The sequence below is a fragment of the Simochromis diagramma genome, unplaced genomic scaffold (genome assembly GCF_900408965.1).
Source record: "Simochromis diagramma unplaced genomic scaffold, fSimDia1.1 OVJJ01000596.1, whole genome shotgun sequence".
In the NCBI taxonomy this organism is placed as follows: Eukaryota; Metazoa; Chordata; class Actinopteri; order Cichliformes; family Cichlidae; genus Simochromis; species Simochromis diagramma.
In genome coordinates, this window is record NW_024387245.1 from 21385946 (window position 1) to 21409422 (window position 23477).

General features: G+C 40.5%; 1 protein-coding gene across 1 annotated transcript; it reads right to left on the reverse strand.

The window, feature by feature from the left end:
• Positions 1–1007: 1007 nt before the first annotated feature.
• Positions 1008–22006, reverse strand: LOC120714477 (MAM domain-containing protein 2-like). Its single transcript, XM_040000716.1, has 15 exons — positions 21740–22006; positions 21498–21608; positions 14401–14690; positions 11469–11553; positions 11138–11275; positions 10405–10679; positions 8663–8756; positions 8171–8317; positions 6422–6541; positions 6147–6289; positions 5225–5321; positions 4920–5078; positions 4589–4842; positions 1450–1534; positions 1008–1357 (listed from the first exon to the last, which is right to left on the reverse strand). The coding sequence occupies exons 1-15, from the start codon at positions 21771–21773 to the stop codon at positions 1311–1313; spliced, it is 2079 nt and encodes a 692-aa protein (XP_039856650.1). The 5' UTR covers positions 21774–22006; the 3' UTR covers positions 1008–1310.
• Positions 22007–23477: the final 1471 nt, after the last annotated feature.

The window sequence follows — 23477 nt, forward strand, 5'->3', positions numbered from 1 at the left end:
GGGAGTTTGTGTGTTCGCTCAGACACATGAAAAATTAGAGGGAACATTGCTCTGGAGAGGTATATGAACAAGATAAATCTCCCCTTTGTTTCCATTTTTTTGTTACAGTTACCGATGCGTAAACATGACATCTTCTGTTATTTTTAATTTACTCGCAGGTTACTCTGACATTTCCAGGCTTAAAGCTGGAGCGATCCAAGATTAGCGAAGAACCAGACCTCTGTTACCATGACATCAGGTGGGCGACTTCATACAAGTACAGGATCCATGTTAGGGTGCTTACCTACGCATGCATGTGACCGGTGTGTATATGAGAATACATCAGCATATCTGGAGTCAGGAATATTCTGGCAGTGCTAATATAATGTCCATATTCCACTGTAGAATCACCAGTCAATCTGGTTAAAACTGGGGGAAATGGTCATGAGAGCAGCCACACTTAAATCCAAAAAACCTTTCTATGAAGTCCACTGTTTGGACCACAGGATTTTAGCTGATTTGCTTTCAGACCCTTCATAAGAATATCTGTGGTAACCATTCATCTGTTCCTCTGTCAGTTAAGGTGATTAATGAACAGGTTGTGTAGGAAAAACAGAAGTGTGGAGCCTCTGATGTAACTTCTTTTTTTTTTTTTTATTAAATTTATGAGGTTGGTTCTTACTGCAGACTTAAGGGTTTAAGTTGAAGGCAGCTAAACTTTTATTTAGCTTGTTGAAAAGAGGCTTCTTCAGTTCAGAGCTAATGGGGAGTCTCAGGTATTTAACCTGTAGCGTGGTTGTCACCTTGGAAGAGGTCCGTAGAGTCATTTACCCACCATAAGAATTATTCAGGCGACATGGTTCAAGGTGTGACTGGAGGTTGAATCACCTGAGAAGGAATCTCAATTCCCTCACACTGTTCCTTTATAAATGACCCTGTATGCTATGCTGTATTCCCACTAGGTGACAGTAAAATACAGTATTTCTTGTATCCAACTCCAGGCATCAACAGAGAGAACCAAAAGCAACTCATGTTAAAGAACGTCCTCGCTTTATTTGAGCAATGAGCATTAATCTAATGCAATACAAATGTGAAGAAAAACACATGCTCACTGCTGCTACAGTGCAGAGAAACGCTGACTGTGACATGACTGATATGTGTCGCTCCAAGAAGAGAGAAACTACATGAGAAGTTTCCTTTGTCCACATGTTTAGACTGACATGCAGGAGTCAGGACTCAACAACATTTTGAGTTGTCTGTAATGTGCAAAAAACAGGAAGGGGGGGGGGGGGGGGGTAAGCATTATACGCCGTTTTCACTCCTTGCACCCTTTACTCGATCTCATTGGAGGTTCCCACAGTGGTGCTGATCCCCATTTCTGCAGGAAAAAAATTAAGTAAGCAGGAAGTTGTGACAAATCTGAAATCCTTTCTTGCATGTTTTTTTTGTAGGATGTTTCAGTTTGTTTACCTGGGCAAGGTCCACCTTCCAAAATAACATCATCAATGGCAATGTCACTCCTTATTGAAGAACCCCTGATCGCTTCAAACACAATCTGGGACAAAAGGACAAATAAAGTGTTTAGATTAAGAAAGTTCAGGTCAGCAGTGGACACCCCCCCCCCCCTTCAGTTTTATTTATGCTGTGCTAAATGACAACAACAGCTGCCTCAAGGTGCTTCATATTGTACATAATGTACATATTGTACATTTTACATAGGTAAAGACCCAAGAATAATAATACAGAGAGCTATGCATCCATGTTTCAAAATTCAAGAAACTTTCTGTAAGAAAAAAGACTTTTTGTGTCATTAGTGTTATTAATAATTTATTAATGTTTTTTTGTTTGTTTTTTTAATGCTGTGTGTTATTTATTTTGAAACACCTGCAGAAGTAGCTCTTCAGTTTCACTGTATTTTACAATGCACTGACAATAACAGGCGCTCTGAATCTGATTGCAAATTAACTAAAGTGACCTGCTCTGTTTTTACCTCCAAGTTAGACTGAATTATCCTATAAATAAGCTCTAATACCCCTGCAGCACAGACCTGCACGGATGACGATCATGCAGGTCTGTGCTACATTAACAGCTCAGCGAGCTAGGCTGAGCTTAAAGTCAGAGTTTTCTGAATCATGATAGTGGCCCTTTTTTAACTTGGCTAAATCACCATGGTAACCTATGTTGAACAAATGGCCAGGTTGGGAGTACCACGTTTTCACCGATTCTTTTATTTACAGCATGTTTATGCAAGTTTAGATTATCTGCAGAGGGAATACATTTTATGTGCTAGGTTAAGCTGTACGTTACTAAAACCACTGAATAAAGCCCAAACTGTAGGAATGTGCATGTATTAATTTGGTGACACATGAATGTATTAGACTTATACTGATCTGCTGTTGAGTCTCTTTTACACTGTGGAACTGCAGCTAATAAAACAAATACTCAGGCGGTTTAAAGCTTCAGTACTACTTTAGTAGTGCGCAGCACTGAGAAAACACTCAATAAAAAAATTTACTTGAATTAAAATGCTTATTTCACTGCTCTGTGTGCTAAATCAGCAGGTTAACAATTTTCTGCAGCACTAATCTCTTGTCTTATTAACAGCAGTATTGAATTTTACTGTTACTATTTTTAATGTTCTTTATAGATTTTTAATCACAATTCCTACTCCACTGAATATTTTCATATCTAACCTATGAGAATGAGTTTTTTTTTTTTTTTTAATTTTTAGCTCCTTGTCTCAATGTGTTTATATTGTAAGATAAAGACCTTACAATATTAGAGTGAGACCTGCAACACCGAGTAAGCGCTTGGTGAATGTGGGGAGGAAGAAATCCCTTTTAAGATGAAGGGAAGTCCAACAGAGGCTGGCTCATGAAGGAGCAGTCATCTGCCCCGACTGGGTGGGGGAGTGGTGGGGGGAAAGAAGAGAGAGCAAAGGGGAGCGAGCGAAATTTAAAAATGATCCTTTAATTATTGAAACTTTCATTTAGCCAAATAAAAACAGCCGAGATGTTGAAATACCCAGCACAGAGGATAAATGAGATCAAATGTGCTAAAGTTTGTTTGCAGATAAGATCCATTCACCTTGAGAGTCATTCACTCAGCATTGTAATTTCTTGATTTTAGGTACTCAGTATATTCTGGCACACCCACGTGTGCATGCAGTCTGCACAGTGATGAGTCCAGACAGGACCAATTATACTGAACCTGCAGGCTGACAGGGGCAAAGCTGATGCTGAAGGCAGAATAGTTCAAGAGAGGATGTCGAACTGAGTTCATCTTACCGAGACTAAAGCGAGGCCCATGTTTCCATGACACAGTCTCCTATAGGCTACTTTGTTTCCTGGGCAATGACTCTGTACCACTGGTTGTGTGTGGTTTAAAAATGACAGTCTTCAGAAAGCCGTCGAACTGAAAACAAGCCTGAAGCTACGTAAAAAAAACAACAAAAAAAACATCTTCATCTGTGCCAAATCTCAAAGAGATCGAGCTGTGGAGGCGAGTTTCATCACAGTGGAGTCAGAAAGACCACACTGGGGTGATTTTCTTTCCAAAAGAAAATCCCTTTTGTTATCAAAAGGAAAATATATGTTCTGCTTTTGCCTTTTTAAATTTCTCGCAGAACCACTGAGCTGTTATTTTCATGCCTGTCAGATACTGAAAATAATGTTAAAGAATAAAATTAAAGACGCATCATTTCACTTTTACATCAGGAATTAGTTTGTTATGCTGCTTAACAGCTTATGAAACATGTTATTGATTTAAGTGGTATAATGAAGAGGTAACTTAAAGTTGTTTTGTTAGCACGTTGAGCCCACTTTGATCTTTCTATCAGTGTAAATATGTTTAACTTCACATTTAATCCCTGAGATATCTCAATATAAGAGAAAGAAGAGCAGTTTCAACAGCATCGGTTCTTCAGTTTTTCTACATGGTAAATATGTAAAATTACAGAAAACGTTCTTGTAGCTCATTGCCCAGACTGTCCTGGATTTATTAAGCGGTTACTTTTCTGTTATGTAATTGTTTATCTATTACTTAACTACTTTAGTTAAAATTCTAGAAATGCATAGCCTCCTTCATTTTTTCTGAAGCAGTCTAGTGGGCCACACTGGAGTCTTTGCAGGGCCAATTCTGGCCTTGTATTTTTGAGGGTTATATGAAAGCACTAAAGCAGGGGTGTCGAACTCCAGGCCTTGGGGACTGGTGTCCTGCAGGTTTTAGGTCTCACCCTGGGTCAACACACCTGAATCAAATAATTAGTTCATTACCAGGCCTCTGGAGAACTTCAAGACATGTTGAGGAGGTCATTTAGCCTTTAAATCAGCTGTGTTGGATCAAGGACACATCTAAGACCTGCAGGACACCGGCCCTCGAGGCCTGGAGTTCGACACCTGTGCACTAAAGCATCTCAGTGACATTAAAGTGATCCTCATTTCTCAGCATGGCTTCTTAGAGAAACTGAGATCATCGCCCCTCCTCTACAGTTCTGTCCTCACGTGTTCCACAAGTGAGTTGTTTGCCAGTCAACATCCACCACCATCTTCATCTAAACTGTTTAAAATAAATTTTTCTGCATTAAGGAGAAAATTATTTCCACTCTTGCCTGATGCTGGCTGTGACACTGGTACTCGACTTGGGCCTTCAGCCACGCGATGCTCTGCTCGCCGCTCCTCTGCCACAGCAGCTCTTCCTCTCCATATTTGTTGATGCGAACGTTAAGCTGGCCTGTGCCCGACCCATACATGTGGTAGAAAAAGCTAATACAGTGCCGTCCCCTGGTTCCTCTCACAGGGCGGGACATCAGCCGGGCGTTCTGGCCGGGCAGCATCGGCGACGCCTCCAGGTGGAGGTAGTATCCTGCGGAGCACACAGTGTAGGTCAGGGGCTTATAATGACTGAAAGGATCAATTTATACAAAAGGAGAGGTGACTCACCAAGTCCCGCCGTGTGGTCCCCTCTGGGTCCGGTGTATGAGGTCGGTGTGGGCCCCCGCCTCCTCTCCCAGTCAGCAGCGTCGCTCTTCTTGTCCTGAGTGTAACCACACAACCCTGCTTCAAAATCACAGCGTCCAGGGAGAAGAGACGACAGCAGGCCTACAAGAGGAAAATCAATATGCAGAATAAGAGAAGAAGCAGGGTTCCAGCTTCTTGTTTTTAGGCTAGTAGGGTTTTTTCTTTGAAAGCAAGGTTATAAAATAAAAACATCTCTTTCTCTCTCTGTGCTTTTTTGTAGCTGTTACCTGCCACCAGCTCGCAGTCTCCAAGGCTCATGCTGATGTCATCCAAAGCCACAGAGCCACAGTCCCAGAAACTCCTGCAGGTGCTCACGAAGACCACCTGAACAACACAGGACAAACCGGTGAGCCACGAGGTGTTTACAGATTTAAAGATCGATCCCAACCAAAGACACTTTAACCAAAACCCTTTGTTTGGGTTGGTGCTGGTGTGTGCGCGAGCCTCAGTTAGTCTGTGAGGACAGGAATGAATCATGAGTGAAATACTGAGCCAGTGTGCAGAAATCCTTTGAGCACTTTGCCATCTGAATGACTTTATTTTCATCACGCAGCACATGTGATGATGATGTCCTACAGCAGCAGTAAATTTAAAAAAAACAATTTCTCCTTTTTATCGTTCCCTCTCTGAAGCATTCTTTTCATTTCTCAGTGTATTTCTTATCTATTTCTCACAGTCTTTACTCTGTCGTTCATTTTTCTTTCTTCCCCCGTATTTACTCCCATTATTTGTATATTTTTCCATCATAATTAATGGATCAATTCCTTGTTTCTTGTTCCCACTTTTTCTTTTCAGTTCTGTCAGTTGCACATTTTCCCTCTTTCTCCCTCTTGTACTGATGCTTGTGCATTACAATTCTCACTTTCATTTCTTTCTTTTCCTTTTTCCCATTTTTCTATTGGTTCTTTCCTTCTTCTCTCCTTCCTGTCTTGTTCACTTTTTTCTAATCTTCAGCCCTCCATTTTTTTCTCTTCCTCCAGGAAAACGGTCAACCAGGATACACACACACACACACACACACACACACACACACACACACACACACACACACATATATAAGAATAAACAAGGAGGTGGATATATATTTATCCACCTCCTTGTTTATTCTTTCACACATGTGTGCTTTCCCCCCACTTCCTCATAGCTGACCTTGGCAGACTGTGACGTCTGGAAGGTGACATCCGCTGCGATCCAGATTCCCCTCGACCTCTCTGCCTGAGTCCAGATCTTCTCCTGGCTGCCGTTCGCATGCAGCAGATAAACAGCCAGAGCCTGGTCCGTCTGATTGAAACCTGCAGTTGCCAAAGTTATTTCTGGTTGGTGAATCATTCAGATCAGCTCCAGCAGAAGATTCACACATTTCAAATAAATGCCAACATGCAGGGAAAATATATGAATCTGTTGAGTTTCAGGGTGCAGCTCACCCCTCAAAGAGAAGTAAAATGTCAGACAGTACTTCATGTTCCCGGCTAGAGTTTGACCGATGAGGCGGCTAACGTAGCCGGAGCGTGGGCCCAGTCGGGAGTGAGCCAACAGGAAAGATCCTGGAGGGAGAAGACAGCATTTTATTTTCTTGCTAACTCTCTCTTCCTCGGAATCTGCTTGCTGTGATTGTTCCCATCACCGCTCACACCTGGTAATGATCTGCTGCTCGACTGTTTTTCAGTGGCAAACTGTGCTTTGTTTGCATGCATGGATGCTGTCGCCACGTGAAGGCAAAGAAATGTCTAAAAAGCCGACAGACACGCAGCCACCAAAACGCTGGCCTAAATTTCACAGCTTTGATGTTTGTTCACATCCACCGTCTAATGAGAACAATACCAGGCTCTTAATGCTCTGTGGTTCACTTGGTTTACCAGCTACAGTTCTGTGTAAAAGCCTTCATTTCTTTATGAAGGAGCCAGACTTTTTTGTATTTTTAAAAGTGGTCTTGAACAGCTTTCTGAGGGTATTTCAAAGTTTTTCTTTGACCATTGGCTGCTTTTTCACGCATTTTTTTAGTCCAATCTTTGTACCTGACAAAAGGAATATTTTGGGTTTTTTTTGTTTAAGCCACTTAACACTGAGATGAACCAGTGCTGTGTCTAAACATAACGAACAACTTTGCCAGTTTTAAACTCTTTAATCTTCTGGCACTTTGTTACTCGACAGGCATACAATAATATTTTTCAGACCAAAAGTGGAGAAAAGTGGAGGAAACTATCTACAGGTGATAAACAGCTAAAAGTCATGTCCTAGGAAATACAAAAAAAAATTCCACCAAACACCTGACACGGCACCTAAGAAATTCATCTGGCCTTTCACTTGATCTACACTGTTCTGTTAAGACTTATGAGTAGTGGTTTCAGTGGAAGTGCCAGCCTTAAGAAAGGGAAATGAAAAACACACAATGGAGCAGAGCACTATAGACCATGGATTGGCCTTCCCAGGACCTCAGCATTATTGTAGCAATGGGGGATCATCTCTGCAGATAATGAAACAAAAGCCAACATCCAAAGGAAAACTCTCAATGCCCTCGATGTCACAAAGCTTGGAGAACTATTATCGAAGACTGCTTAAAGAAACTTCAAGAAAACTCAACTACCCAGCAAACGTGCCCTCTTGGGGCCTGTATGAGGCCGCTGTGGGCAAACCCACAGTACTGGCATGAAATGTAGAGCACATCTGGGCCCACTGCGAGTAGGTGTGGATAAACCGTGGAACTAGGCAAGGCAAACCCACATTTTTCCACATGCGTGTACCCATCCAGGGCACATACCAGTTTTGCTCTTTGGGGCCTCTATGTGGGTTTTCTATGGTCAAGCCAATTATGTGTTGCCCATAGGAAACCTGGGTGATATGGTAGAATAAAAGATGTTTTATGAGTGCTGGTCTGCTAGATGTTTTTTCTAACAAAAAGGATTCTTTGGTGGTGGAAAAAATCTTTCTCTTTCTCTCTGAGGCAGCCTCACAGTTGACCTATTCTGCTTGTATTGTTATTCTCGGACTCTAAAAGCGTTTCATGATTCATGCATAATTATGTGCACATCAGCTTACCCTATTATTTGAAACTTGGACCATTTTTAACAGTATTGTCACATTTTATATATGATAGGAAATACAGAAAAGTGTAATAAGTCCCCTTTAAACAGTGGAAGTTTTACAAAGTCCACAGTCAGATGTTGTTTTTCCACCTGCTCCTGTGGTGTGGTCTCCATTCCTGAATATGTTGGGCTTCACGGAGACTCTTCTCCACGGTGACTCCTTTGCCTGCTCCTGGGTGTAGAGGCAGAAACCAGACTCAAAATCACAGTTGGCGATAGAGGGGTCAAAAGTTGGCTCTGTAGAATAAATGCACAGAAACCGCAGGTTAATGTAGGATAAACACTTTTGTGGCTCCTGTTCAGTCCTTTAAACATTTGTATTCGATTTCATGTTAACATCTGTAGACCCTGTAGGATTAATCCTATATTAATCATGGTTATTTTCATCTTCTTAATCTACATGCAAACTCCCAAATTTTGATATATGAAAGACTTTATGACTTTACTGCTACTTGGCTTTGGTGCTTTAAGATATTAATTAATTTAAATTCTTAAAATTTGGAGGCTTAAGATTGACCAAGTTTGACTATTTTACTGGTGACATTAGCGGTGAAAGAATAAGGGGCTTTATTTGCAGCTCACCAGTGTCTGTGGTGCAGAACTGCGAAGAAAAGGAAATATCATCAAGTGCAACACGTCCGCCACGTGGACTGTTAAACGCCACTTCAAAGACCACCTAAAGGGACATAAACAAAGTTGTAGGTCGTTATGTGTTCACACAGATGTGTTCATATTTACCTGTTAATGCACAGTAGTCGTAGTAGTTTAGTAGCAGTTTTAAATCAAACCCCAAAAACTTTTTAAAACCAAATAAGGAACAAAAACATTTGTCAGACGAATGATGGAAGCACAAGAAGTTAAAGATAACCTAACATAGAGTCACTGCATTTAACCCTGCCCAGTTTACTGCCTACCAGAACATCTGTGTTATAGGTCATCATGTATACCTATGAGACCGCAAGCAGTTTATCAATTAATCTATCAATTAAGACTACCTTAACATAGATTACTCGTATTATTCCCTTTGTAGATACACTGGCGACTATATTACGTACACATGGAAAGAAATTCAAGTCACAGTTTAAAACAGTCACTCATTGATTGGTTTTTGTTCTTGTTTTTTTTACATTGTCAGAAACTTGTACTTTCAATTAATACTACACGACTAAAGCTACGGAACAATTAAAGATTTTAAAAGTTAAAATCCTGACCATTATGTGAATAACGGAGACGCTCAGTGAAATCCAACTCAATCATCTCTTGCATGTGGCCATAGAGACAGAGAAATATACATAAAAGATATGTAACATTTGTCAAACAATAACACAATTGATAGCACAATTAATGTTTTTATATTTCCCCAATGACACTAGAGATGTGCTCTCCAATGTATTTTTGTTTGGATGGATGGATGGATGGATAGAAAAAGTGCAATCCAAATCAGAAATGGAGGACTTTCACCTTCAAAGTAAAGTCAGTAAAGTACTAGGGTTTGCTTTGTGAATGTCCATGTGCCTGCCTTTTTTGTGACTGCATATACTTGTCTGCTGAGAATTAACATTTCAATGCGCCAGCTACACATGTGCTCCCGGCAGCGAACTTCAAGGGGTCTTCAAATAAGTATAAGAGCAATGACTGCTCAACCAGGTCTCCAGCTGTCTGCATTTGCAATGGACCATATCAAGGCATAAAAGTTGGGCCTCACCACTGCAACCAACACGTTTTAAAATGTGCAACTTTCCCTTTGAAGGCAAAGGTTCTCTGTTTTTTGGTTTGCAAGTTCACAATTTCTCTTCTGCTCAGTGTTTACAGGCAAGTTGTTTTCTTCCGTGCAAAGTATGGGTGACCGTGGCAATCTGCTAAGGTTCAAAGAGGTTTTTGTTGTATACCTCAATAGCAAACTTAAAAAAAAAAAAATTCAATCAGTTTTATTTATCTTGTAAAAAAACCCACAACAACAGTTGTCTCCAGGCACTTTATACTGTAAGTCACATATATTATGTATATTGTTAGAGAGAGCATCTGGTGATTGTGGGGTCTCTTTTAACAGGAAGAGACTTTTGTTTTGGGGTTAGGGGAAAGAAGACAGAAATAGGAGCACAGCACATAAGATAAGATCATTTTGAGCTCAAGAAATACATCATTGGAATTTATCTAAAAGAATCCAGCTTTAAAATTAGGTTCACAGCAGCAAAAGTATATCTTTAACTACCACTTAATTTATTTTTGCTTTTATAAGAAAAAAGCTGCCTCTTTTAAAAGTAGCAGTCTTGCTTTGTTCATTAAGTCATCACATAAGACTTCATAAGAGGTCTTGAACTGACCTGTACCGAGTAGGGTGCCTTCAGGTTCACCTGCACAGGTATCCACTCTCCAGGAATTTCTGTCCAGTCGTTTTGATTCTCCAACCCTGCCCTCCACAACTCCTGGTACTGACCCAGCTGGTCCCGGGTGAAAACAGAGAAGAGGTTTCCTATCTCACTGCGCTGGTACTGAAAACTCAGACAGCCGGACATCGGCACCTGCGTCATTGGAGACACCAGTTTGGCCACTTCTTTAAAGGTCTTGCCGTAGATGGAGTCGACATACATGAAGTGACCTGAAAGGAATTCAGTGGGAGAGTTCTCTGGGTTTATTTAGGCCACGTAACCACTGATTTGGTGATTTCTAGATGTCTAAACACCTACGTCAAAGTCTTTAAAGCTTTAACAACTTTAAAACTTACAATAATGTGTTGCTTTGACGCTGTCAGTCTGAAAGATAGGACCATTCTGGGTACATTTTGAATTATGTTTACCACTCTTGTCAAGTTAGAGCCATAGGACAAGTCATTACAGACCTTTGTTATGTTTGTAAAAGGTGAGCTGAGTCCAACTGGTGACCGTTCTACAGACCATTGAGGAAAAACGAAGTGGTCTATACCAGGATCCATTGACCTTGACTTTGTAGCCCTCGTTAACTTTGTGGTAGTTAGCTTATGAACTAAAACCAGTTTGACCCTTCACGAGTCATTAATAGTACACCCAGTAATTATATGTACAAATCACTCTTGCTCACCTGACCCGTTGTTGTATGTGTGATCATTTGGCATATCATTGTGGAGAACCTGGACCCCGCCTCCTCCCACATACCAGTTTACATTGGCATTCCACTGGTTATTGTATCCACACAGGTGAGACTCCTCAAAATCACATTCTAGAGGCAGACAAATGAACAACAGACCCGCTGTTATGGGTGCGCACGTGAAAGCGTTTTCATGCTGTCGGAGCTTTGTAATGTGTGAGGATCAGGGTGCAGATGGTCTTCATCAAGGCGTACATATGTGGGTCATGTTTTTCTTTCAGTTTAAAGTAAGATGTGTGAGTGACATAAGTGTGAAGTCACCGACCCAGGCAGTATCCGGGGCTGATGTGGATCTCAAAGATGGCCACGCTGCTCCCTTTGCTCGACCCAGGTTTACCTTCGATGACGACCTAATCAACGACACATGCTCAGTAATCCCCCGAAGTGAGGTCTGACATCACAAAGGCATCACATGAGGTTAAAAACAGTTCATTCATGAACTATGCTGATAGCTAGTCTAGTTTTCCTAACTCTGATTTGCTTTAAAGTGGCGTGCAGAAGAGTGAATGACACACAGGACGATGGATAAGATATGTCATGCCTTTTAAGGTGTTAAGGTGGTTTTGGGGGAAAACGCTGAGACTGTTTTGCAGCAAGTGTGCAATAAAGCCAAAACTACAAGCTAAAAGTGGCTAAAAACCTCCAAAGTGAAAACAGCTTGATAATACTTTGTGGGTTTATTGGAGCATGCTCAAAAAGCGTTAATGTCAAGCATCCTCTTTAAGTAAATCATCATGTTCCTGTGGTGAACTACTATTTTCTTCTCCTGCCTGCTATGCTGCCCTTTCTCTGTCATCACCTTTACTGATGGCCTTCATCACTTAATCTTAGTTATTTCCTGTTTTACTCTGAGATTTTCTTTTCTCGCGTATCTTGTTTTTGTGTCTACGTCCTATCTTTGTCTTCTCCCGTTTGAGATCGTCTGCCCTGCCCTCATTATTTGAACCTGCTTTTGATAGTTTCCACTTGTTCCCTGATATTCATTCATTTTTCTGTCTAGTACATTCTTTGTTTCCTGAAATCTTTTGTCTTTCCCTCTGTAACCTACACTTGGGTCCTCTCATCATATCCTGACATAAATGGAATATGTCTATTTGACAAGCAGATCAGTATAGTATGACCCCTATGAGCAAGCACTTTGGCAACAGTGGGAAGGAAAAAACTCAGTTTTACAGGAAGAACGAGACCAGACCCAGGCTCAGGGAGGGCCGGCCATCTTCCGTGACTGGTTGGGGGTGAAGGAAGGAAAACAGCAATAATCAGAAATACAAAAACGTACTCATCTAGTGAACTGCCGTGGCAATATAGATTAGTAAAACAATGCATCTTTCACCTTTTCAATTAAAACGTATTTTAATTTTTACTGGTTATTTTCTCAACCTCTGAGAAAGAAATATACACTCTATTACAGTTTACATGAAAAATCTGTTTTATTCCTGCCTATAATCTTAAAGAGGTTATAAAGGAGTTTGTTTATATCATTCATGGATTGATCTGTCTGCTATTTTATTACTATGATGACGTTTTTCTGACTTGTGAAGTGATAAAAAGAGATATCAGAAAACAACATTTAAAAAAGAAATTTAGCTTGGCTTTGTCCAGGTTTCTGTTCTTGACACAATGTGTATTCAAATCAGTGTAGCCTATTACGATGAAGAGTGCCTCAGCTGGATGGTGTCTATTTATACTAGAAGTTTTTTTTTTTTTTTTGTCTTATTTATTTTTTGCTTTAATTTATGGAAGCATGAATATTTCTGGCACCGCAAGGTGGCAAGAAATGCCAGAAATGCCAGAAATAGGGTTACTCCTTCAAAATTAGTTATTAGAAGTCACTGGCAGAAAGTCTTCATATTTAAAGGTGGGAAATACAGTCCTACCAGTGCATCTCAATCTAAAAAATAATTGGAATATTTTGGCTGCAGCTTTGAAGTTGAACATTGTAAATTTAAGGTGAAGCATCAAAAACTGCAGTTCCTTGAGCGGCCACTTGAGTCTGATCTAAAAGTGAGGCAGCCTCCACAGATTCCCATGTTAAAACGCCCAACTTTACAGAAAAAATAAGCATATTTTAGATGTAGACGGGTACAATGATATGCTTTTATTTCAATAGCCAGTTTATCTCTTACAACAGGCAGGTTTGCTTTTGTTATTCGGTTATTCGCAGGTATCTGTTTCCCTGCACAACCCCCGTACTGTCCACAGATGCAGCTTGCCATCATTAACTAATAACCCTTCACTCTCTCATCCAGTGCCTCTAAAAACAATACAACAGCACTTAAACTTAGCCAAGTATGTCCCATCTTTAGCAAACTAACACTACCTCCATCCCTAAGTCAAGCTAGCTTTTGTTTCCAATAACAAAAGTTAATGCTGGGTGGATTTATTTCATTGAGTGGGAGTAAATAGCACAATGCTTCAGCAGTTGGTGCGAAATCTAAACCTCTGGCACATGAATTTTCTTCACCCAGGTCTGGACTGAAATGTGTTTATGCACTGAGGGGCCTGCACATAGCACAGGTCTGGAATAGCCTGATGTAGGTCACAGACCCTGTCAGACTCAGCTCTGCCTCTGCATATAGTGTAAACATGTGCTGTACTATTCCCAGAGTGTTTGGATAATTACAAGCATGTTTCATACTCGCTTCAATTTAGGTCTGCATGTGTCATTTTAACCTGCATGTGTCGTTTCAATGAGAGATTGAGAGGTTTTCTGCACATGTGCAGTAGGTTAGAAAATCGGCTGTCCGACTGCATCTTCAGTCTTTAAAAAATAAAAACAGGAAATTGTGAGTAAATATTTAGTATTTTTTAGTTTTACCTTTCTTTGCACTCATTTTCTCTCATTAGTTGGTAATCTGTGAGAAAGTTGAACTGAAGTGCAGTGGGATTTCTTGTAAGATCACACCTTTATTCTTATATTATTGCAAGTTTTTTTCTTGCACAACTAGACAGCTGGGTGTTTATCAGCGGAGTCCCAGGATGAACATTTTCCATTTTATACCTTTTCTTCCGGCTGTAATCTACCCAACCATTCCCCTTTTAGTACCTAAGAATAGCTTAGCTGTTGTACCTTTTATATTTTGAAAAGAGATATAAACAGCCCTGAGCTTCTGGTGGAACTTCAGCCATGTTTTGGTACATTTTAATCTGATCTCTTTCTTAAACAAAGATTAGATACTATTTGAAAAGTGTTTTACCCTGTAAGGCTCTGTATTGTTCTGCAGGTCGATGCTTGAGACCACCCAGCTGTCGGAGGGCAACCGGCTGCTCCACAGCGGCCTGTCAAAGCTGTTCCCCTCGGTGCGCTGCAGGACCTCCAGGCTTCCTGGCTCTGTGATCTGATAGACAAGCCTCAGGCAGCTCCACTCACCATGCTCCAAACGGGGACTTAGCAGCACCCCTATGATCTCTCGCTGTGGGTCGGCACCACTGCCTATGTAGTCCTCCTGATCCTCATTCACGGCTGCATCCACTGTGACAAAACGGCCTGAACAAATGGATTACAAATACAGCATTTCATTCATTATAAACAAAGCATGATCAAGAGCATTTTTATGGCAGCTGCTGCCTGATCTTTCCCCCCCTGCTGCTGTACAAACCTTTAATATTTGTGTCACAAATAAGGTTCTTAAGTTAAGTAATGTAGTCTCCTCATTTCCAGCTCCATATTTTTTTTTTATTTTTGGACTCTGCCAGAGTAAATTTTGCATGGTTCACAGTGTAAATTATCACTGTTTGACTGTTAGTGGGCCTTCAGTTTATCCTGTCTGAAACAGACTGTTTTAGCTCCTGCTGCTTTAAGCTAGCTTCTTTCTGATTGGTTCCCTGACAAAAGCAACTTTTGAAAACTTGCATAAGAAAAACCATAAGAAAAAATGTCTGAAACTGGGTGTTTAGGGCAGTCAGAAGCTGATCTTTTGGCCAAGAGTGGCTAATATTACATAAGCTAACCTTGTTATTGGAAACTTTGGCTGCCTTTGATATCAGCAGCCACCACTCTAATATCACATATGTCAGTAAGGAAAAGCTTGGTGACGTCTTGCTTTAAAGCAAACGTTTTAATGTTTGGAATAAGACTTTAAAAACTTTCAGCCCTTTGGAGGTACATTTCTTATTGTTCATTTCTCCATAAAAATGCTCTGGAGGCAGATTTTTAACAGCACACTCAGTACCAGCTATAAGTATCTGTCAGCTGTAAAACTAATTGGAAATATAGACCCTTCATGAGAAGGGCCAGGCATAAAAAGATGCACAACAACATGATAATCGATAATAAAATGCAGATGGATCATCAGAAAAGCAGCTTCAAGGTTAAAACATTATGATAGCTCATAATGGGAATTTAACCCAAATAGCCACTCTCATGGTGAATGAACATCTCTTTTCCTGGATTTTCCAAGAATCTGACAAAGAAAAGGTCTTGGATCAAAAAGGAACAAGAAATGTGGAAAATTATTACCACTTCTTCCTTTCACGTGTCTCTACATGATTGCACAAATAATCAACAACACAACTGCATGACACAACTGCATGACCCTACGCTGTGTTCACTGCATCATTCCATGTTTGGCACTGATCACCACCTGCACTCATGTATATATCTATCTACGTAGCACTTTTAATTCTTATTCTTATTTTTATTTTCATGTCTATTTAAGCGTAATTTATGACAGTATGTTTGCACTGAAGCACCGCAGCAATTTCCTAATGTTGTAAACCTGCTCAACATTTGGCAATAAAACCATTTCTGATTCTGATTCTGATGACACAAAAAGCCAGCAATTTATAAAGCTGGCCAAATAAGCAGGATGCTGCACTTCTGCAGACTGTTATTATACGTGTAGTCAGTATTCAGACATCTAACACATTTCAGATCTGTCTCCCATTAATGTTAGAGTGAATTGTTAAATGTTGTCATTTTTATGCTTACCACCTCTACATTGTTTTAACACTGTGATGAAAGGAATTTCCTTTTGCCCCCCTCCCCAGCCTCTCGAGGTTCTGGGGGGGCTGTAGTCTTTTATTGCAGATACATCCTATCTGGAAGATCTGTTTCTTGTGATGTTGCTTCCTGCGTTTACGACCCTTTGGTCAGCAGGAGGTCACACACACACGCGCACACACACATTCTCGCATAACACACACACACACACACACACACACACACACATATGCATACAGTGCCTTGTCTTTGTAACCAAGGGGGGTTACGAGGGGAGGTGTTTGTAAACTATTGTGTGAATGTTCTCAATAAAAGCCAGAGGAGGCCGGATTTGGGGTCATTTCGTGGTAGACACCAACGAGGCCTCCCTTGCAAGTAAATCAATCAATCGCTGACTGTCTTGTTTTCTTCATGATGAATAAGTCTCTAAACCAGTGGGGCTTGTGGAAACACAGACCCAACAATTAATTTCTGCGCTTTGGCAGTAATTTCAGTTCAATACTTACTAGAGAAAAGTTACTAAAGGGGTGTGCACTGTTAAGAAAACACATGTAGAAAAGGTTGCACTGTGGACCTAAGTCTGTACAGAAATGTGACTAAAAACCTAAAGTACTGCAAACCCATGTTTCACTGTAATACAAGAGAGACCCTTACAGTCCAGTTTTCGGTTTTCACAGGACTCTATGCAGTCCTTCCTGCTTCCATAGGAATTAAGGGGGCACACAGCAGGCAGGTGCTGCTAATCAAATGCACTTAATTAAGCGATCATCAGTAGATCTCAGCAAATTCACTAAGGTCAAACTGTGCAAGGCTCAGAGAAAACCCAAGAGCTATATTTCAGATTCTACAAACCTCATTTAGCATGCTAAATGTTGACAGTACAATGAGAAAAAACACCTGATCAAACAAATCTACAACAGAAAGGCTGAAGGTCAAGGTGTTTCAGTATCCCAGTGAAAGTCTGTGTGCAAAATCAAATTCTTGGAAACCTCAATGAACTGATACAACATTGTTCAGAAAGATGGGTCGAAATTCCTCCGCAAAGTGAGAAACTGATGAATTTATACAGAAAACAATTACTTTAGGTTATTTCTAATAAAAGGTGGTTTTATAGCCAGAAAAATCATGGGGTGCACTTAGTGTTTTCACAGGACTGCACATGCATTAGTAAATTTGGCCCAAAGTCACAAATTTTAGTTTCTGGTAGAAATCAAGGTACATACTGTAACTTTTATACCGTTTGTGGCTTACTAACAAGCAAGCTATTTGCTAGCTTGTGAGAGTACAAACTGAAAGGCACTAGCAAATTAACAGAGTTGGGTGTTGTTGTTGCCGGACCTGAAATCATATTAGCTGATCCACACAGTGCAGCCACACTAATTAACGGAGTTAAATATGAACACAGAGGCAGCTAACAGGCTCGATGTGCAGGTTTGGACGTTCTGACATCTCTGTTTGATAATGGGACTAAAATGAAGGCCGGAATCCACTGATCTATCTGGGATTTCATTTTAGATTGATGCCTAGCAAACCAACATGAGCTTGGCTGTACTAAAAGCGGACTTGATGACTGAACTTGATCTGTCAAATATATTTTTCTTTATTTAGGCACAAGGAGAGGAGAAATAAGCTCTAAATCCCAGCATCAGTTTGTGTTTAAATGCTTGGAATTATAAAATGTGTCTGAGCCAGCTCCAGATAATATGCAAGAATCAATCATTTTCTTTACACTTTCTGTTTAAGGACTAGAACCTGTTAAAAATCAGATGTAGTGTTACTGCACATTTCTATCTGAAAAAAGTTATAGAAAGCCCAGATTTACGGGATGTGACATTTTGCATCAGGATTCATGGCCAAAGTCAGGACACTTTGAGTCAGAGCATCATAAAATCCACCTCAGCAACTCTTTTCTGCTCCAGGGTCCTCTGAGCTCTTCTTAGTGGTCTGTCATTTATTATTTGTCCCTGTGGAATGCCCTGCTGCCCCGGGGCTCCTGAACACACTCACACACAGAGGACTGAGATGATTTCAGTTTGGAAAATTCAATGTTTCTTTTCTTCCCCCAGTAAACTGCAATTGTTTATATTTAAAAACTGAATCAACAGATGTTAAAACCTCAAACTGATGCAATGTCTTGATTAGATCATCCCAATGCCTGATTTGGTTTCAAGCAGAGTAAAAAGGGTACATAAAAACTGCTTTATACATACATTTGACATGACTTCACTGCTCCTGTTCTGGCTGCGCAGAGTAATGAAAGGGATAAAGAGCAGTGGAGGAAAGGAAAAGAAATGAGCAGGAACTAAGCACACTATTAATGCACCAAATACACCGACTTTTCTGGCACGCCAGCGGCATTAGCAACAAAGATGGAAACAGGAAAACACAGAGTATCCCAGACAGAAGCAGAGCAATTTTTGGACAAAGTGGGCTGTGAGCAAACATCGTAGTGGGGAAAAAGTGGTAATTAGAGGTTTTCTTCAGCAGGATTTGGAGCAGCAGGATAGAGCCGCGATAGAAATTCTGCCTCACCAGTTACATGGCTCAAGATTAGAGATAAAGAGTTTTTTTGTTTGTTTGTTTTTATGACTGATATCATCTAACCTCTCATCACCCACCAGATCATAGGAGAGTAAGGGCTAGTGTTAGGGACTGATTTAACCACGAGCTAAATAGACTCATTTTCAGAAACTAGAAAATTTTGCCTCTAAAATGAAGCTTCTTTTATTTTTTTGCAGGATGTTAACCTACCTCTAACCTTAACCATACCCTTGAATAGATGGGTTCTCAGTCATCCAGGCCATGGTTGCCTTCTCATTCAAAAGGCTTCTTCAGTTCTAAAAACTGATGAGGAGTCCCAGGTATTCATATTTTAGCTCATGTGAGTCTAACCGCTCATTTGACAGGTCGGTATCAAGGACTTTCAGGACCACCTCCAAGGTGAAAGCCCCACTAGCAGTTAAATATCTGGGACTCCACATCAGCTGTTAGAACTGAAGAAACCTTCTGAATGACAAGTTAAACATCTTAAAGAACTTAAATAAGAAGTCTAGTTGCCTTCAACTCAAACACTTAATTTATTAACCTCTTACCATCTACACATAGGACCAAAAAGTGGTTTTGATTGTCAGGCCCTCCATTCTGAATTAAAAACAGGTGTTATACAGTGTAAGTCACGGCACAGGCTCAAGAAAACCCAATATCAGTGAACACAGCTTGTTAGTAAATGCTTGAATCGGAGTTAATGCCACGGGCCTTGGGTTTGAGGTTGTTTTTGGATTGGGAATCCTCAGTTCAGGTTCTTCTGTTTGAAGTTTTGATTCTTACTGTTTGTAGGTTGAGTTTTTGATCTCTGTTCTCATGTCCTTTCAATACAGTAATATATTCATAATGTAGTTTGTTGATTGTATTTATGGCTCCAGATAAGTTTTCTTGGACTTTTTAGATGGTTTACTGTTCCAGTATTAGTTCTACATTCTTGATTTGTATTTACCTTCAGTTCCTAATTTGAGTTTGTTATTTGTGTGTTGTGTTAGGTTTTCTGGTGTTCCCCCTGAATTAGTGAAACAAGAATGACAGACTAAACAGCTTTTGTTCATTTCCTGTTGTAGTATGATTGTTTTTCTATTTTTCTATGGCTGTTTGAGTTTTGCTTCCTCTCTGATTGTCTTCATCACATGCAGTTGTGTCTTATCCTCAAATTAGTCCTGAGTGTATAGTCCATGTGGCATTCTTGTTTCTGTCTATATAGATCTGTCCAGTTTTTCCCCTCACCTTCTCTGTTCTTTGGATTACTGCTCTTGGTGTTTACTGTCATCAGGAGCAGTGTGAAAAATATGTGGATTTTTTTGGCTAGTCTCGCTTTGGCTGTTGCCGTTCCTTCAGCTGGCCGTGAAGAAAATTGTCACAATTACAGGATGCAAAGAGCTGAAGTGACACTGAGTGTTTGAAAACAATGAAAGGTGTCCACTGTCTGTGCTTCTCTGCGGTCCTTTCCTTTCCTGTTCAGGCCAACTTTTCAACCAATCAGCATTTTACCACCACACAGTTCCCTATTCAGCTATGCGCTGGTGGTTTTGGAGGACTGCACACAAACACCTCTGCATAGGCTGTATACCCATAATCCTTCACTCTGCAAAGCCAAACACTTAGGCAAACTACTGGCGTATCCTCTTAACCCTCTGACACAAACACATTACCATGAATTCTGCATAATTTATGCTTCTGCGTCGACTCTAAGTAGAGCCTATGCAAGTGGTCGATACCATTGCCAGCATTTATACTTGTGCTGGCGGCGGGTGTTTTCTTCCAGTCAATTTGAAAAATGGCGGCAGAAGATGTAGCCAAAAATACATAAGAGGAAACGGTGGTATGAACAGGCCAGTCACAATCATGTGACATGTACTTTCATTCTCCAGTTACAAGCATACATCCCACTTCAGTCATGATCAGTGGCGCCCCCTAACCGTAAGTCAAGGCAATCAAAATATTGAGTTTGGAAGATTTTTTAAAATATTATTATTGGAGTATTTTTTAAATTACGCTCCCAAATTTGTTTCCTTTCTCCAAAATACAAGGTTAAGGTTATCACCAGTGATCCACATTTATATATACTAAATAAAAGATTATTGGACTGGATCAGTTTCATAGAAACTACTGATGATAATTCTGCCCCCAATCCTTTTTTTAGAGAAAAGCAAAATTGGCTTTTCTGGAAAAATGTGAACAGGATTTAATCTATCAGAACGAGTAATTTCTGATCATATTTGGGTTAATGTGATTACCGGTGATCACTTAGACCTCAAAGGCTTAAAGCGGGCTCCACCTCATGTCACTATTTACGTGACGAAACCTTGTCACTGGTTCACCAGGATAAATACAGCTCAAGACTTCTCACTATTTTGTTCATGGACCACACAAGAGTGTACAATTTTACACATGCTTGTTTAGCAATGGTTAAGAAGTTGTGTAGTTTCTGCCACGGCGACCAAAGCGTGCACAAACGTTAACCTTCATTCATCCATCTGTTGGCTTTGATCATTTTGCATGAACAGACGGTGATATCACACAGATACTAAGGTAAGGGCGTGTGCAGCATTCATTCATATCAGCTGCAGCGGTACCAACCCGACGAGAATAACTAAATGTGTTATTTCACTGACTCCAGATGTTCAGAGATGCTGCAATCAATGCAGACCAGATGGGTTTCTTTTCACCGTACTGCTTTAGTGGCACAGCCAAAACCAGCACCAAAACTGTCATTAAAACATCTTTAACTCTACACTCATTATAAGCTCCTACGTTAAATTCGTTTTAAACCCTGAAAGTGCAGGGTGCCGTCGTTTTAAGTACCATCTTTTTGCAGGGTCCAGCTCATAAAGTCTGCATCTGACGTGTATCCGCAGGTGTTGGACTCAAAGTTGCAAGAGCCTGGCAACAGCTGGCTGTTGGCTTGGATGTTGACTGAGAGAGAAATGAAGAGGAGGAAGACGTTAGAGAGAGAGGGAATGGTAAGTATGAATCATTGCAACTGGCATTAATAGAAGCATGCCCTCATCCACCAGCGCTGGCCAAAACCGTTAAGATGTACTCACCAGCAAAAGTTAGGAGAATGTAGAATTGAAGCATTGCTGCTTTCTGTGGAAAATATACAAAGAAAACTCTTGGAGGATGTAGGAAAAGAACAAGGAGCAGTCCTCTTTCATCCACGGTCGGGGAAAAGGCAAGATGGCTCTGCAAAGTTTGTTTTTGAAGACTTCTCTCTTGTGTGTCGTCTGAGTGTCTCTCCAGCTCACAGACCGGCAGCACACTGTCTGTGGGGAGAGTGGGGAGGAAAAACAGAGAGGAGGAGGAGGAGGAGGAGAAAGAAGGTGACTGATGGGCTGATGTTAGGCGAGAGAGGGAGCTGGGGGAAGGAGAAAATGAAGAGACTGGAGGGGGGGGCACCTCACACACTATCAGAAACTGACTTAAAACAGCAACGACTGTGCAGCTCTCCTCTTCTGATCTGTTGGCCTCAGAGTAAAACCAGAGTTAGGGGTTAAATGTCCTGTGCAGCTCAGTTACTCAGTTCACCCCCCACCCTGAGCATTAGGCCCGCGTCTTCCAGTTCAGACATGAGCCTAATGAGCGAAACTGTCCTTATCAGAGAAAAACGACAGAGTCGGTACATTTTTAAAATGCTTAAAATCTCCAGAGTTTGCAGTTTCCTTGCAAACAACAAACAACAAACAACCTAATTATGGTGTGAACAACATGACTGTGCAGTAAACCTATGTATACTTGGTGTACACTAACCTCCCCTATCAGTGTGCTGTGATAAACTGTCAAACAATACTGCGCTATGAAAGATTGTCCTGATATGAACTTCAGATGAATTTGTAAAGGGTTGTCTCCTCTCTGGAGGTGTTTTAGTGTTGAGTGATCAGCAGTAACTTGCAGCGGTGCAGAAAAACTACACATTTTTGAGGAGAGCCTGTTGTTACAACCTTTGAATGCATTGAATTATATTATGTCACACACTCCTGGTGTCAGTGCTTTTACCAGCTTCATATAGAGAAATCCTTTGAGACAGAAGGGCAATGTTTATTCAAAAAATGTGCGCAATTGAATATTTTTGGCCATCGGACTCTTACGAGAAGCGGCATCATTGATCAGTAGGTTCAGATGGAGGTAGAAGATGGTAAATGGACCCCCAAAAGGAAATAATAGAGCTAATTTTATCATGACATGAAAATTCTGGAGTGCAGAGGCTGCTATGAAAACGTTACAGCTACATGAATCAGGCTGGAAGGAAAGAAGTGAAAGGCTTTTGTCAGCTAAATGATGAACTTATGGAAAACAAGAAGCACTCCTCCGTCAAGGCAGCTCTCTCTCTCTGCGCTGTATTTACATTTAAGGGAACAGTAATGTGTTTCGTATTTATTCATTTTGTTTTCTGTGTTCTTTTTGAGCAAACTTTAAGAAGTTTGCAGTGCAGATTATTACTTTGACTATGCAAACATAATGTAGGAGTAGGTAATGGATAATGTGAGTAACTGCACATGAATAGCTTGAGTTTACAGTTTATTTCTGACTAACTAGACATTCTCTTTCTGTAGAGTCAGAATCCTCATATATTGGTATAATTGCCTAAATGTTGCCAATAGTTTTAAAGATAAAAGACATTTGATGAAGGTTCGACCTTGTAAGAATTATAGAAGTTTTATAGGTTATAAGAGTTTTTGTTCATTTTTGACCAATAAATCGTTAAGATGACAAATTTTGATGGACTGTTAACATGACCCCACTCTACACCCCCACATAGTTCATTCAAAACTTTTCAAGCTGTCG